At 39.7% G+C, this 14,900-nt stretch overlaps 1 protein-coding gene across 1 annotated transcript in view; it reads right to left on the bottom strand.

Moving 5' to 3' along the window:
• LOC104962630 (zinc finger matrin-type protein 4) overlaps positions 1-6,780 on the bottom strand; it is a 49,642-nt gene extending 42,862 nt beyond the window's left edge. The window contains exon 1 of the mRNA XM_010791081.1: positions 6,306-6,780. Within this exon, the coding sequence (XP_010789383.1) occupies positions 6,306-6,341 (36 nt within the window). The 5' untranslated portion in view covers positions 6,342-6,780. The remainder of the gene's footprint in view (positions 1-6,305) is intronic.
• Between the last annotated feature and the right edge of the window lie 8,120 nt (positions 6,781-14,900).

Here is a 14,900-nt window from a genome sequence, read left to right as displayed (position 1 = left end):
GAGAGAGAGAGAGAGAGAGAAAGAGTGTGTGTGTGTGAGAGAGAGAGACAGACAGAGAGTGTGTGTGTGTGTGTGTGTGTGTGTGTGTGTGTGTGTGTGTGTGTGTGTGTGTGTGTGTGTGTGTGTGTGTGTGTGTGTGTGTGTGTGTGTGTGTGTGTGTTTAATGGGGGGAGACAAAGACGGCCTGAAGTTTGAACGGGAGTTGTTTTGTTACTGTAACATATGGAGGGTGCTATGCTGAGTAGCAACAAAACTGTTGGGGTCTATCTGTTCCATTAGCAACTAATTGCACTGTTTTTAAACTTCGGCACACTCTCTCCAAATGTTCTTTTACTGTTTAGTGTAACTTTCTTGGCATAGTTCTCATCACCATATTTTCTCCTTGAAAGCATAAGAGCAATTATAGACTTAACAATAGCTTGATTTTATGCACTTCAGACTCCGATTCAATACCAAATGTACAAGTCAAGCCCTTAGGACTATACTGATGTCAAAGCATGGTTTAAGGATCAAACAAAGCAAGAAAACAGTGCAATCGATAAAAGAGGGTCTTCAAACATGGTATTGCACTATGCACAAAAGCACTCACTTCAAGGATGTTTCGCTGTAGGTATCAAGAGTTCATCTCAGTATCACACACACACACACACACACACACACACACACACACACACACACACACACACACACACACACACACACACACACACACACACACACACATACATATCCCCTTGTTGGCAGGACTTACAACAGCAGTCAGAGCACTTGAGAAATATATTAATATTCTATATTTTCATTAATGTATTTTCTAAACCCAGCCAAAAACTCACACATGAGCAATCTCTCACTCTATTTCCAAGAACAATATGTATGATAAGCTACCAGTAGGGAGATTAAAGTGAAATGGAGAAGGGAGCAAACAGATTTCCCACGAGGCAACATGCACCTCAACACAAAATCCATGTATTTCCAAGAAGACTGAGCTGGAGTGAGACATACAAATAATACACTTGAAAGAAAATAAGAAGTGTAAAACAAATCAGGCATAAAATTGCAATAAGTGGAACAGCTGAAGTGACACAAGCCAAATAATGCTTTGTAATGACTTTCTCCAAATCTCTGTTCTCTCTCACTCTCTTTGTCTCCATTACTAAACCGATATAAACAAACAACTTATTATATTATGTATATAAGCAATATGACACTTCCCCTCATTCGTAAAATAAACTCTTGTTCTATGGCACAACAAGCTTGACTGAATCCAATAATACGACAATATCTTGGTGGTTTTACTATAATCAATCAATCAATGCTTATTTATATAGCCCAATATCACAAATGTTAGTATGGCAATACGACACCCTCTGTCCTTAGACCCTCACATCGTACAAGGAAAAACTTCCAGAGAAAAACCCCACAGTTTAAAGGGGAAAATGGGAGAAACATCAGGGAGACGGACGGAAGGAAGAAGTAAGGTGTCCCCCAATAGTCTAAGCCTATAGCAGCAAAACTAACGTGTCTACGTACATGCACTCCCTTAGGATAGGCTGAGGGAAAAGAGTAGGAACTAAGATGTATGCGCCACATCTATACCATGAGCACATTGCTCCTAAAAGTTTTTAAACGGGGGTATTAATATTAATAGAGTTAATGATGTCGGTTGGTCCTAAGTGTTTGCTAAGTATAAATGTAAGTTGCCATGCCTGCGGGGATCCTCACAACAGCCCAGAGGTAAAAACTGGCCTATTAGTGCATCTTTTATAAGAAGTATGTGTCTAGGACTGCATTTCTGACAGTGGTTGTCTGAAAGCTTAGACATATTTATCTTGAACTATGTTGCTTGGCGTCTTGTAGAACCTCCAGTGTAATTGTGCTGAAATGATTATGCAGGTCAGGTAAGGTAAGTGCAATAGTGGTAAAGGAAAGTTTTTGTTGTTTTCATGCTGGGCTGCCTATATGATCATTGAGATTGATCGAACTCGACTCTCACACTGTAGAGGTTTCTGTTTATTCAGTTTGCCGGGAGCTGAGTTTTGCTAATAGATGAGCTGTCTTCTTGTCCGATTGTATTTTCTAAGCTTTTATTCCCTATGTCTGGACTTTTAACTCTTGCATGCACGGGGCGGAAACTACAGATCAAAATTGGCCATTCTGGTTAACGTATTTTCAGAAATTTAGAATAATGCTCTGTCCCTGTCAGAAAGTAATACACTAACATATGATCAATTAAGCTGGACTGTGTTCTCTAAGACTGTGTGTGTTATTGCATTGGAAGGATTGATTTCAGCTTTTCTGTGGGAGCTTGGTTGATCCTTTTGTGTTAGTTAGAGAACAGTGCCTCCAGCCTCAAGAACAGAGAAGATCGATGGCATTGACCATAGCAATCAACTGTCAAATGATCAAACAAAGTCCATGTTAAAAATAAACAGAAAAGAAAAGCAACTAAAACTCTTCTAGATTGAACTTTAGATAAATCAAATAAGATTCAATTAGATTTCTTGTATTGTTATTATTCACCTGAACTCCACCTCCTATGCCATTTGATTCACAGAATACAATGTGTTTTCAAGATATTTAATATGAGTTTGATAAGGGAATTGAAGAGGCAATGGTTTTTTATTTTATCTTGCAGGACTGTGTCAAAGGAAAGCGAGCAATGCCAACAGCACTTACACATGCAGCACTGCATCTATGATAGCGCGGTAAGTTATTATTTTATTATGAATTACAGCCTCTGCATGCACATCCCCTACCTACAAAGATAGCTTACATATAAACACCATACTGTGCTGTGCTCATGTGCTTTGTGAATTATGAGCAAGCACACAAAGGAATATGCTATTGATATGTATGAGCTTGGACCACATGCTGTGCATCACAAACAAATGCACACACTCATACACACTCTCTGTCATTGATAAAACAGGACATGATCTCACAGCACCCTAGTCTATATGAATAGAAAATTACATGTGGATGTACTGGGCGTCTTTAACTTGCATCTATTCGAAAGTGTGCTCGTGAAGGAAGGTTTGAGAAAGGAAATACCTTTTTAAGACCAATTCAAACACAGAAAAGAACACATTTTACATCTGATAGGCATGTTTCCTTTGCTTATCCACTAATGCACCCACAATATGCTCCTCTCCTTCCCTCGTCTCCTCTCTATTTGGCAGCTGGCCAGTTTCCTAACATGGTGATGGAGCAAAAGAAAATTGATTTCTAAAGAGCACTGTCTGCTATTCCCGGAAATGAAATATACAACCAGTTATTAGTCTAACACTGATATTAACATAACACGACAACCGTGTTGAGATATATATTAAAGATATCTCTCTTGTTTCCGCGGAGAGATACATGAAATAGTCTAAGACTGATAAACTGAAACTTTGCTAAAGCATGCCAAATCCTTAGCAGCACTGCACAATTGTGACAATATTGGCTTTGTTTGAGAGAAAAAAGAGGCACAAAAAGCTCTTTGGGAAAGGTTGGCATCGCACTGATGCTGCTTCAATATCTTGATCATGAGGACAGGCACAGCGGGTGGTTCCATATAAGCTATTATGCAGCTATTAATGAATGTACACCAAGAAAGGTCAAATGGCCCACACACTGATGTACACAGACCCACCAACACATTAACACAGATGCACCCGAGCAAAGACGTGCGTGCACACAGACGGCAGAAAGGTCACAGCATACGGTGTGTGAGAAACAGATATTTGAAGAAGATATGCTGCCTTTTGCTATGGAGGAAAACATACACACACACAAAAGACAAACACCTACAAATGATGCGCTATCAATCTTAAAGAAACTAGCGCAATTGCACGCCTATGAACAAAGGCACTCGCGCACACTTGTGGGCATTGAATCAACCATGTCCTTTTTAAAAGCGAAGAAGCGTTTGAGGAGCATCACCGACTCAATTATTGCTCTCGGTCTGTGTGTGTGTGTCTATCTTTGTACGTGTGCATGCAAGCACTTTATTTGTATGTATAGAAGGAAAGCGAGCACTTTGCAAGAACAACATCACTTTTCCTTTTATTCCTTCAGGACTGGTTAAATTATGCCAGTCTGTTAATCAGATTCTCCCCCAGATGCAGTTCAGCACCTCACGAGACACAGAGAGAGGAAGAGTGAAATAGGCTTCTGTACTTCTAGATGGCTCCGAGCTGGAAACAGCTTCACTGCATATGTTCCACATTATGAAAAACATGTTAATTAACCTGCTTTATCTTATTTTGTATTTTTTGCCCCTCTTTAAATGTGCACTTAGTGTATTAGCTCTAAAGTACCCTATAGGGCAACACATCTTAATTACATATACATTTACAATACTGCTTTACAACATATTCTACAGTATTTAACAATAATACTGTAAGTAATTTACAAGGAAAAATGCCCAAAGTTTGCTGGTTCCAGACGCCAAAGTGTATTTGACTGCTTTTTTTTGTATCTCATGATATTGAACATTTTTGGTCAGGGATTTTGCCACAATAACCACATATTTTCATTATTGATCAATGTAATTATTATTTTCTTGATAAGAGGATTAATTATTTGGTCTACATTTAAGTCCGGCATTGATTGACATTTTAAGATCAGGTCTTTAAATGTCTTGTTTGTGAACGACTAAGCCTTAAAAGCAAATACATAAATGATCCCACAGAAGAAAGAAGCAAATCCTCCCAATTGAGATGCTGAAACTACGATATTATAATTATTACGGCATTATTGCTTGAATTTACTTTTAATTAACTGTCAAAATGGTTGCTGTTGGTTTCTCTGTCTATTGACTCTCCAATTACCATTGCAGCTTTGATTTAAGTCTGTTTTAAGAAGTCTTATTTGGCTCTGGAAACCTTTTGAAAGGCTTTTCTTCACACATTTCTGACATTTAAAGGACCAAAAGAACAATTGTTTATTGGACTGATATACAATTATACAAATAATTGTCAGTTGCAGCTCCTAAATGGTGTAAAAGGGGGAATTTCTATCTTATTCCAGCTCTGAGACACCCTGTCGCCCTGCCTGCTGCAGTGACCTGAAGTACAGTAAGTCAGAGGATGCGGATCAATACCTGTATGAAAACAGAGCATGAAGCCTCAGCTCAGCTCAGTAGGTTGGGCTACATGTGGAAAAACAGAGTGGAAATAAGAAGGCAGAGTATAGACTGCAGTGGGGTGAGAGCAGGGTAAACAAAATGTGCTTTTCTGAGGAATGAAATGGCTGTGTGATGACTCAAAGACATTTAATTGTTTAGTTCCTCACACCTATAAGTCTGAATGAGTGATATAGGGAACAGCCTGGTCTGCATGTGTGTGTCAGTGATGGTGACAGGCAGGCGAGTGCTGTGTAAAGGCCATAAGCCGCTATCATCCTGCCACAGACTGACTGAGCATTCTTCCCAAAGTGACAAATACTCGCTAAGAGCGGGCTCTCAATGAGATAGGAGCCAGTGAAACTAGAGGCAGCAAGTATCAGACCTAATCCATAATGTATCTGAGAAGTCTCACATTCATATTTCACACAAAGTCATTATTGAACCTGTTCCAGATCTTGGATTTGCAATACCGTGAAAAGTTTCTGAATCATGAGCCAAATCTCTGCATCTAATAAAACTAAAGCGGGCAGCCAACATTCTCTAAATTCATTAAACATACAGAGGTAAAATGAAATGAGCGATATCATTCGAAAAGCAGTTTGGTAGGAAAATATTCTGCTACATGTTGAAAGTGTATCAATCATTCATGACATTTATCAAGCAGAGAAGACCACCAGCCATTCTCTGGTTGCATCTTTTCTGATGTAACGATGAGTCTTGGGCGGACTACACATGTGCACCTTGGAATATGTAACAGACTTTAGTAACAAAACAAGGAATCGATGTAAACATATTCATAACTGTTATGATTATTAGTTGCAGCAGTTGACATTAGTCCAAAAAGTCAAGGTCAACATCCAGAAATGCATGAGAAGGATATTTCAATCCCGAAAGGAAAACTATGATGTTATAAAGGAGATTCTGTAATTTGAGATAAATATCATCACTCAGATCTATTTACAAATGAAAAAAACAACACAACAAAGTTTGTAGAGGTTACTACAAACTCTGCTGACACTCCAGCAATAATTCTATAGAGATATTAAGTGATTGAAGGTGCCATAGCCTTCTGTATTCTGCCTGAAACTGACAGAATAATGATCCAGATGTCATATAAGGAGGTCAATACAGATCAATAACTCATCTGTTGATCAAACTCCACTGTGACTATTTTCCAGTTAAATCCATCACTCACCTTGCGCAGAGGCAGTGACTCCTCTCCGACAACCATCCGCAAAATCCCGGTGGTTAATCCTTTACGCACCTGTGCCGTAAAATCCGTCAAAACTTAACGGGAGTCTCGTCAGGTGGAGCGTTTGTAGCAAGGCTGCTCTTCAACACTGATATCGTGTATATTTCTTGTTTAAAATCGCGCCGTACCGTCCAAAACAAGAACAGAAAACTCCCTCGCGCTGCTCTCTGTCGTGATGCGCGTGTCCTCTAGCGACTCCTCTTTAGTCCGTAGTATCGCGGAGCCGAGAAGAAACGGGGCTCTGTTGATATCATCCACCACTACTCCGACCGAAAGGCACCGAGGAAGGAAAACAAAAACAAAGTAAGCTGCACCAGCGTGAGGGAGGGAGGGGGGAGAAGAGAAGAATAAAGTGTGAGCAGCTTCAACGGGATGAATGAAAGACAGAAAGCGCTGTCGGCTCTCCCTGTGTGTGATAGTGTTCACTGAATGCTGGGTTTGCAGAGTGAGTGAGTGGGAGCACTGGTCGAGTGAGTATTTGAGCACAGTGCACCCACATAAATATCATCTTACATAAAAACAGAGAGGGAGAAAAAGCGCCAAAAATCCTGTCATATTCCACAATGGCTGTAATAGTGAACCTGTTTCATATAATCTACTAGTCTAATTAAGAGTAATGCTGCTCAGGTGTGCGTCAATCACTTGTCACATTATACTGACGAGATGTTTTGAATGACTTTCAGTCCATCTGAGGAGGTTAACTAATAAGATAAGAGTAAAAAAACAATATACAAATATTTAATACCTCCAACTTCTTTCAACAGTAAACTTTATCCATCAAGTAAGTCTTTGCTAATGTGCCACTGAAGGTAAATCACTACCAGCAATTTGAAGATGGCACATTGGATGGGTTTGCTCATAATTGTTCTATCGACATGCTCTGTAGACTCAACAAGTAACCAATCAAACTTGAAAAAAGACTGATATATTTATAATGATAAATAACCAAAAAAGAGAAATACCAAAATGCTACCAAAGCAAATATTTCTAGAGATGTTCCCTTTCCTACGAAGATGATTGCAGTATTTTGCTGCAGGTCTTATTTTGCAGACAATCTCAGAAAGCCAAATTCCCGCAAATTATCCCATATTTCAGGATGATGTGTTGTCAGGATTTGAATGGACAAACAGTTGCTTTTGAATCCCATCAAACCAAGACAATACTACACGGCCATGAATCACAGTCCAACTCAAAGAAACCGCATGTTTGGTGCCAGAATGTTTTGCATAGCCGACAATAACCTCCCTAGATCTATCAAAAATTGCATTAATTATCTGTGAACCAAAATCACTTGCCAAAGCAATCATATGTACCGAATTTGAGCTGAGCTGAAAATAATGACATTGCCATGCCCCTTTTCATATATTTTTTCTGTTCAATTATACCAAGTCTTTTTTGAAATGCTCCCATTTTCTCGCAAGTGTATGGATGTGCATTCATTCCGGGAGAATGGACGCCTATTACACGCTTTCAGAGGCTGTGACAGCAGCCCTCAGTGATGAAGCCAAACACTTCACAGCTCAGACAATGTGTACACACACGCACACACACACGCACACATACGCACGCACGCACGCACGCACACACAAGCATGCACTTACAGATCCAAATACACACGAACGCACTGACACAATACGCATTGACGAGATGAAAGGGCCAATTTATCAAACCACCAGGCAAGGCAGGCCTGAGGACGTATAGTGCCAGCATAGGTCTGGAGAAAGAGGGCAAGATGTGTCTGTGTGAGTGTGTGTGTTTAACTTTCATGTTTCCTTTACCGTGACAGTAAAGTCGTTCCTCCTAACATAACATTCACTTTTGCCTTTGGGTAATATTCAAAAGTAAAATGCATTACCTTTTAACGCTGATGCCAGCTGACGTGTCTGCAGGACAAGATAATGTTTAGTTCTTGTGATTGTCCGGTGCTTTGAGTGCATGTTTGTCCGTTTGTTGAAATGAGAAGGAGAGCAAGAGGGAGGGAGGAATGGTGCTAGTGCCTGTCCCTTGTTATTTCTCATTAAACTGCAAGATCAATGTCCATTCTCAGAGCTTTACAGCATTTACAAGGCCAAACTAATCCACTATTAGAGAGCTGCATGACAGAGCTGCTGAGAAAGGCACAGAGCAGTGCTTAGAGAGAAGCCGTGTTGAAATGAACAAAGAACATCACCAAATGGTCTCTAACTTCTGTAAATATTCTCTCTGAACCTCACAGAGGGTTTGCACAGCACTTGTGTAAGGAGCTCTTCACTGCATGGCATGGTTCACTTTTGGGATGTGGAAAAATGTACAAAAAACGTTTCGTAAGAGAGAGGGTGAGATAGATTTGTTTTTCTCTTTGTGCCTGTCACTAATGTGATTAAGGTCTTGATGTTTGACAGTGACAGATGAAAGAGCTGATGTGGGCCAGTATTGAATTATTGGATAGTGAAATGATGGAGGCGCTTCCTGGACAACAGCTACAAAAAAACTATGTGCAATGACCATTCAATATTTCTAAAATTAATCATTGATTTTTTTTTTTTAATAATGTTGTCCCAATTATTGTAATGCTGCAGAATTGGTGTAGGGAATACAATCACAAGCAGACAAAGAAAAAAATACAGAATATTTAAAAATAGACAAAGCATACGGAGACTGTTTTCATACAAGCATGACATAGAAGCTTTTGGCAGGTGCAGAATTATGCTGCTTGAATACATAAACGTAATAATAAATGAACTGACAGAACACTTATCTACTCCACTTTTGATGGAAAAGTAAAGCAACGTAGAAACAGATCCTCCAAGGGCGAAAGAGAAATCCACAGAGATTAAATTGATACACCAGCTTTCGTTTGCACTCATCCACCAACTCCCTAGCTGAGAGTGTTTATATTTAGATGTGAATAAGAGTGTGTTTATGTGTGAGGGAGAACATTTCAAATGTTAGTCCCCTGATTTTATGATGTCGGCTTCAGTGCGGTGCATCTGTTGGGTTTTGGCGGCTGGGATACTGGCCCGCTCCGCTTGATACCGCTCCAAGGTTCGGGGCAGCCTGCTGGCACTGCCAGTTGGTGGCGAGCCTGAGCGACTGGGTTGCTCATTGTATTTAGAAAAAAAAAGAAGTAAGGCCAGTTCCAAGAATCATGGTTTCAAAAGTATTTACAAAACTGATATGCCTTTGTTTGTTCATCACAGGTCACAGACACAGACGGCATGTGTCTGTATAAGTAAGTAGAATGTAGAAGCATGAGGATACAGACAAATATGGATCCATGTACTCTCCAATAAAATGTTTATTTGTAACAGGTGAAGGGATAATCCAGAGAGATGTATTTGATTTCAGTAGCATCAGCAACTCTTAACTTACAGCTCAGATCACTTACACACAGTCATATATAGAGTACAGCTGACACTGATAGCGTACAGAAGGAGCTAATTCAAAGTTAATGTGATCTTGTCGCCACCTTGAACACCAGCCAAGGAAGAAACAGCGAGGACAGAGTAAATTATATCCAGTGTCAACTTCAACACAAATTAACCCTTGTGATTAATGTATTTTTCCGTTGTAATCTACAACCTGTTTAAGCAACTCAAACTCAAAGCCCTGCTCTTATTCTTTTAGCAAAGATTGCAATAAATGTATGCGGCTTATGCCTTACGTAAGCAAAATTATGGAATATTTCTATTCATGAACAACTCTCCTTAAACCTACAAAACATGTCACTTCATTTATGCAAACCCTCATTCTTTTCTTAAGTCATTCAGTTTTAACCTTCCCGTTTTCCTCACAAATCAGTCTGCTTAACGTGATTCATAGCGAGATTGCAGACAGATCTATGTCAGCCCCCCACTGTACAAACATGATACTTGTCATCAGATGTCTAGAGCTGTATTTTTACACTAACAACATATGAAGGGAGACTGTGGCTCAGTGGATAGTGTGCTGGACTTCAAATCAGGGGGTAACAAGTTCGAGTCCCACTGCAGTCAGCATGTCGTTGTGTCCCTGGGCAAGACACTTCACCCCAAATTGCTCCTGTGGGGATTGTCCACAGTACTGAATGTCTAACAAATGACATAATGTAATGAAGGAGGGGGATATGCATTAGAGACTGTCACAGGGTTGATGTGTTATTATTTTAGAGAGTTCTAGCTATTTCATACCAATACTTGAACATCTAAATCTGCTGAATCTTTCATTGTAACACTTTACAAAGAAACATATTCTAAATATTGTTTCCTTTTACTTTACACAGTAGCACGTCTGTAGTTACAACCACAAAAACGCTGTACTTGCATAGGAGATAAACAATATGGTGCTGCTTTTGGAGAGTGGTGACCTTTGTTGATCTCCATCCATGCACATTTAATGTATCCTGCTGCGCTGCAAATGCTGTCCTCATTTCTCTGAGCATGTGGTCTGCAGTTGGTAGCTGAGGCCATCTAGAGGAAGAATGAGCACATTGCAACCTTCAATGTGTTTGTGTGCCTTATACCAATTAAGCCACATGCTTATAGCTTGGGACTTACTTAAAATGAGCTTTCTCTATTTGCAAACCAATATTTTTGTGTGAAAGTATGAAATATAAAACTCTGAAATGGTTTTATTTACATTTGTTTTGAGGTCTTAAACAGGTGTGATAGAATACAAAAAAAAACAAGGATTTAAAGAAGAAACCACCTTTAGAGGAGCAAAGATCTTTTTGTTGTCTTCACAATGTTGTTGATCATATCTGAACCCATTACATTTATCTCTTCACGTCCGCTTGGATGCTCTGGGTTGGGAATTTTTTTAATTCAGCAAGTTACTGCCCTTTCTTGGAAATCACCTTGGATTTGAGTGACACAAAACAGTTAGAGTTAAAGGTCACCTATTATGCAAAATGTTTATTTTATACATAAATATGTGTCCTCTCTGTGTAAAGATCCATTTTTATAAAAACCTGTCTGAAAATGAGCTGATCCGATTTTGGCCACTTTATGATGTCTTAAAGTTTTTTTGGCTTGTCAAATAACCAACCAAGTAACACCAGCCCATCTTATCACCTGAATCTCCTCCTAGAGCACCATTGTGTTTAATTTTTTTTAACACTTTATTTTTGAAGGTTTTCATTGCAAAGAAAAATCATACAGAATGTAATTGAGAAGTCAAATGCATACTATAGATGCAACAGTGCACATTTAAACCAGACTGCCAAAAAGCAGATCAAATATACCCCCACCCCTACCAGCATGAAAGAAAAATAACAAAAAATAAATGAGATAAGTGTACATTTTCTCACAATCGACACAACAATTAAATAAATAAAAACATACAAAGCAAACGACAAACGAAAAAACAAAATATATACAAAACTTACAATATTGCTTTAGAAATGGTAGCCCAGATTCAGCAACACTCACATATTTACACAATCTTCTTTAAAGAGTTAAGTCCAGCTTGCACTTCTCTACGTGTGTGATCAATGGCTGCCAGGCCTTATAAAATCTATCAGTAGATCCCTTCAGAGTGGACCGGATTTTCTCCAGATGCAAAAACTGCAACAGGTCTCTAATCCAGTGAGTATGGGTGGGTGGTGATTCATCCTTCCATTTAAGAAGAATTAATCGCCAAGCTATCAACAATGCAAAAGCAATGGCATTTAATTTATATTTTGGAAGTTGAGCTTCTCTAGCAACAACTCCAAACAATGCTGTCAGTGGAGACTGATTGAGAGGAATTTCAAACACTTCTGAGAGAGTCCTAAAAACATCTTCCCAGTACTTGCAAAGCCGGGGACAAGTCCAAAAAGTGTGAATAAGATTCCCTACTTGATTCTTGCACCTAGCACACATGGGGCTCACATTAGGATAAAACTTGGCTAATTTCGCTTTAGTATAGTGTAGACGATGAAGAATTTTAAACTGTAGGAGTCCATGCCGTGCGCAGATAGAGGAGTGAACTTTGTTTAGAATTGAATCCCATGTGTCCTCATCCAATTGTAATTGTAAGTCCTCTTCCCATAGGCCTTTAATTATAGATAAGGAGGGGCAGTCAAGTTGAGAAATGATCTTATATATTTGAGCAACCACACCCCTCCCGAGTGGGTTAACATCCAAAATATGGTCTAATATTGTTTTATCCGGCGGATAAGGGAAATTAACTAGATTAGTTCGAGCAAAGTTTCTAACCTGCAAATATCTAAAAGATGTGTTGTTATTAAGGTTATATTTCTGTTTCAGCTGGGTGAATGAGGCAAAAGTACCATCAATATATAAATCTCCAAAATATTTAATACCTTTTGTCTCCCAAATTTTAAAAGCAAGGTCCTGCAGTGATGGGGGAAAATAATGATGTTGATCAATAGGTGCTGAAAGGGGCATTAATACAAGTCCAAATGTTTTCCTAAACTGTACCCAGATCCTAAGGGAATGTCCAAGTGTTGGGTTATTTTTATATGCAGAGAGATCCACAGTTGTGGGGCATGTCAAGAGAGCAGGTAATATGCTACGAATATTAGCTGCCCAGTAATACTCAAAGTTAGGTAAAGCCATTCCTCCTGATCGTTTTGGCCTTTGCAAAAAAGCCTTACGAATTCTTGAAGGTTTATTGTTCCAAATAAATGTTGAGATAGATTTGTCAAGGGCTACAAAGAATTTTCTTCGTATCAATACTGGCACACATTGAAAGAAATAAAGACATTTCGGCAAAACATTAATCTTAACGGCATTGATTCGGCCAGCCAGGGAGAGGGGTGTATTCCACCTCTTTAAATCCTTCTTAACTGTTTCTAAAAGGTTAGTAAAATTGAGGTCAAAGAGTTTATTATGTAATTGTGGAATTGTTACCCCTAAATAAGTGATATACTCAGATGTTTGTCCCAGACTGAAATTTTGAAAAGGAAGAGTTTTAGCTATTTTATTTATAAGAAGCAACTCACTTTTCTGAAGGTTTAATTTATAGCCTGACATTTTTCCGAAGCTGTTGAGTATACTGAAGACATATGGTAGCGATCCCAGGGGATCAGAAATGTAGAGCAGGAGATCATCTGCATATAAGGAAAGTTTATGTTCCTCTCCAGCTCTAAACACTCCTTTTAAATGTGCCTCAGAACGGAGTTTAACTGCCAAGGGCTCAATCGCTACTGCAAATAGGAGGGGAGATAGGGGGCAGCCCTGCCTTGTACCGCGTGAAGTGGGAAATAACTAGATTTCTCTTTGTTGGTTTGTACTTGTGCCATCGGAGATGAATATAATAGTTTTATCCATGATATAGTGTTCACCTAATCCAAATTTAGCAAGGGTATAACATCAATCAGGGGTTTTCAAAGTGTGGGAAAGTGAGCCTCCCCTCAGAGAACATAAGAACAGCCGCGCCCCCCCTCCCAATTAATATTGCTATTATTATTGTTGCTATAATACAGGGGTATTATTATCCAGTGGAATGCCCTTACCTGGCCTAGTTAAATCAAAGTGGTTACTTTTTGGCTGGGCAGTATAGTTTTACACACCGTCTTATTTGACTTTCTCAGGACTTTAAAAGGAAAAAATATATTTACACACGTAAGGTCATCTTAACAGTTTGTTATGCTCATCGAGTCATCCGTGAGCAGAGCATCAAGTTGGCATGCCTATAACAGCTGAATGCGGCGATTACCATTTTGTTCAGCAAAACGCCTCACAAAATTATTAAGATCTAAAGCTTTAGTGTGTTTTGATTCAATGCTGAGTACAGCCAAACTTGACAGTCTCTTCTCTGTCATTGTAGACCGCAAATACCTCATTATTTCCGAATGCTTCTCGTTTTGCGCCGTCCCCCCGCTCAAATTAAATCGTTGCCAATCACATTTCCTTGCTCGCGCCAGGGCCGGTCAGCGTCTATCGTTTTTCCAACCCAGTTTAGATCCCACTTCCGCATTACGCAAGCATCGACGCGGCGTTACGTCACAGCATCAACCTGGCGTTACATCCCTATGGTTACATCACTGCCTCACGCGGCACACCCGCAAAATCTGAATCTCACAAGCGAAATACCGTCCTTTTAAACGCCGCATAATATACAATATAATAGTGCTTCTTTGTCAATATGACTGACGACCGCACTTATGCAGTGCTGAGGACAAGGGAAGGCTGGGGAATTTAAACAAAAGGTAACTGGCACAGGTGGAAACAATCAGGGGCGGGGCTGATGAGAGCGGGAGACACACACAAGTATAAGGAGTGAAGGGACCATAGGAATTTTTTACCATGGGAAGAAGGCGTTTGTCATTAAAAAAAGTAATCAATGCGTGAGTGCGATTGGTGTACAGGGGAAAATAAAGAGTACTGGCTAGCTGACGGGGAGAGGAAGCGCTACGGCTCCCAGAGTTTCTAAATGTGACTGCAGACCCAATGCACATTTAGTTAACTGCACGGGTCGTGCTGAAGAGCGGTCTAACTTTGGGTCTAGAACACAATTCATGTCTCCCGCATAGACTGTATATATAAAGGCAGGGGTAGACATTAAGGGTAAAATGCCACTGGCCCTCCGGGCCGGTTGAATTGTATTATCACTGGCCCCACCATTGTAACCACT

Source organism: Notothenia coriiceps, unplaced genomic scaffold (assembly GCF_000735185.1).
Source record: "Notothenia coriiceps isolate Sejong01 unplaced genomic scaffold, NC01 NC01_scaffold00035155, whole genome shotgun sequence".
NCBI lineage: Eukaryota > Metazoa > Chordata > Actinopteri > Perciformes > Nototheniidae > Notothenia > Notothenia coriiceps.
Note: the sequence above shows the minus strand (reverse complement) of the source record. Positions and strands in the feature narration are given on the sequence as shown.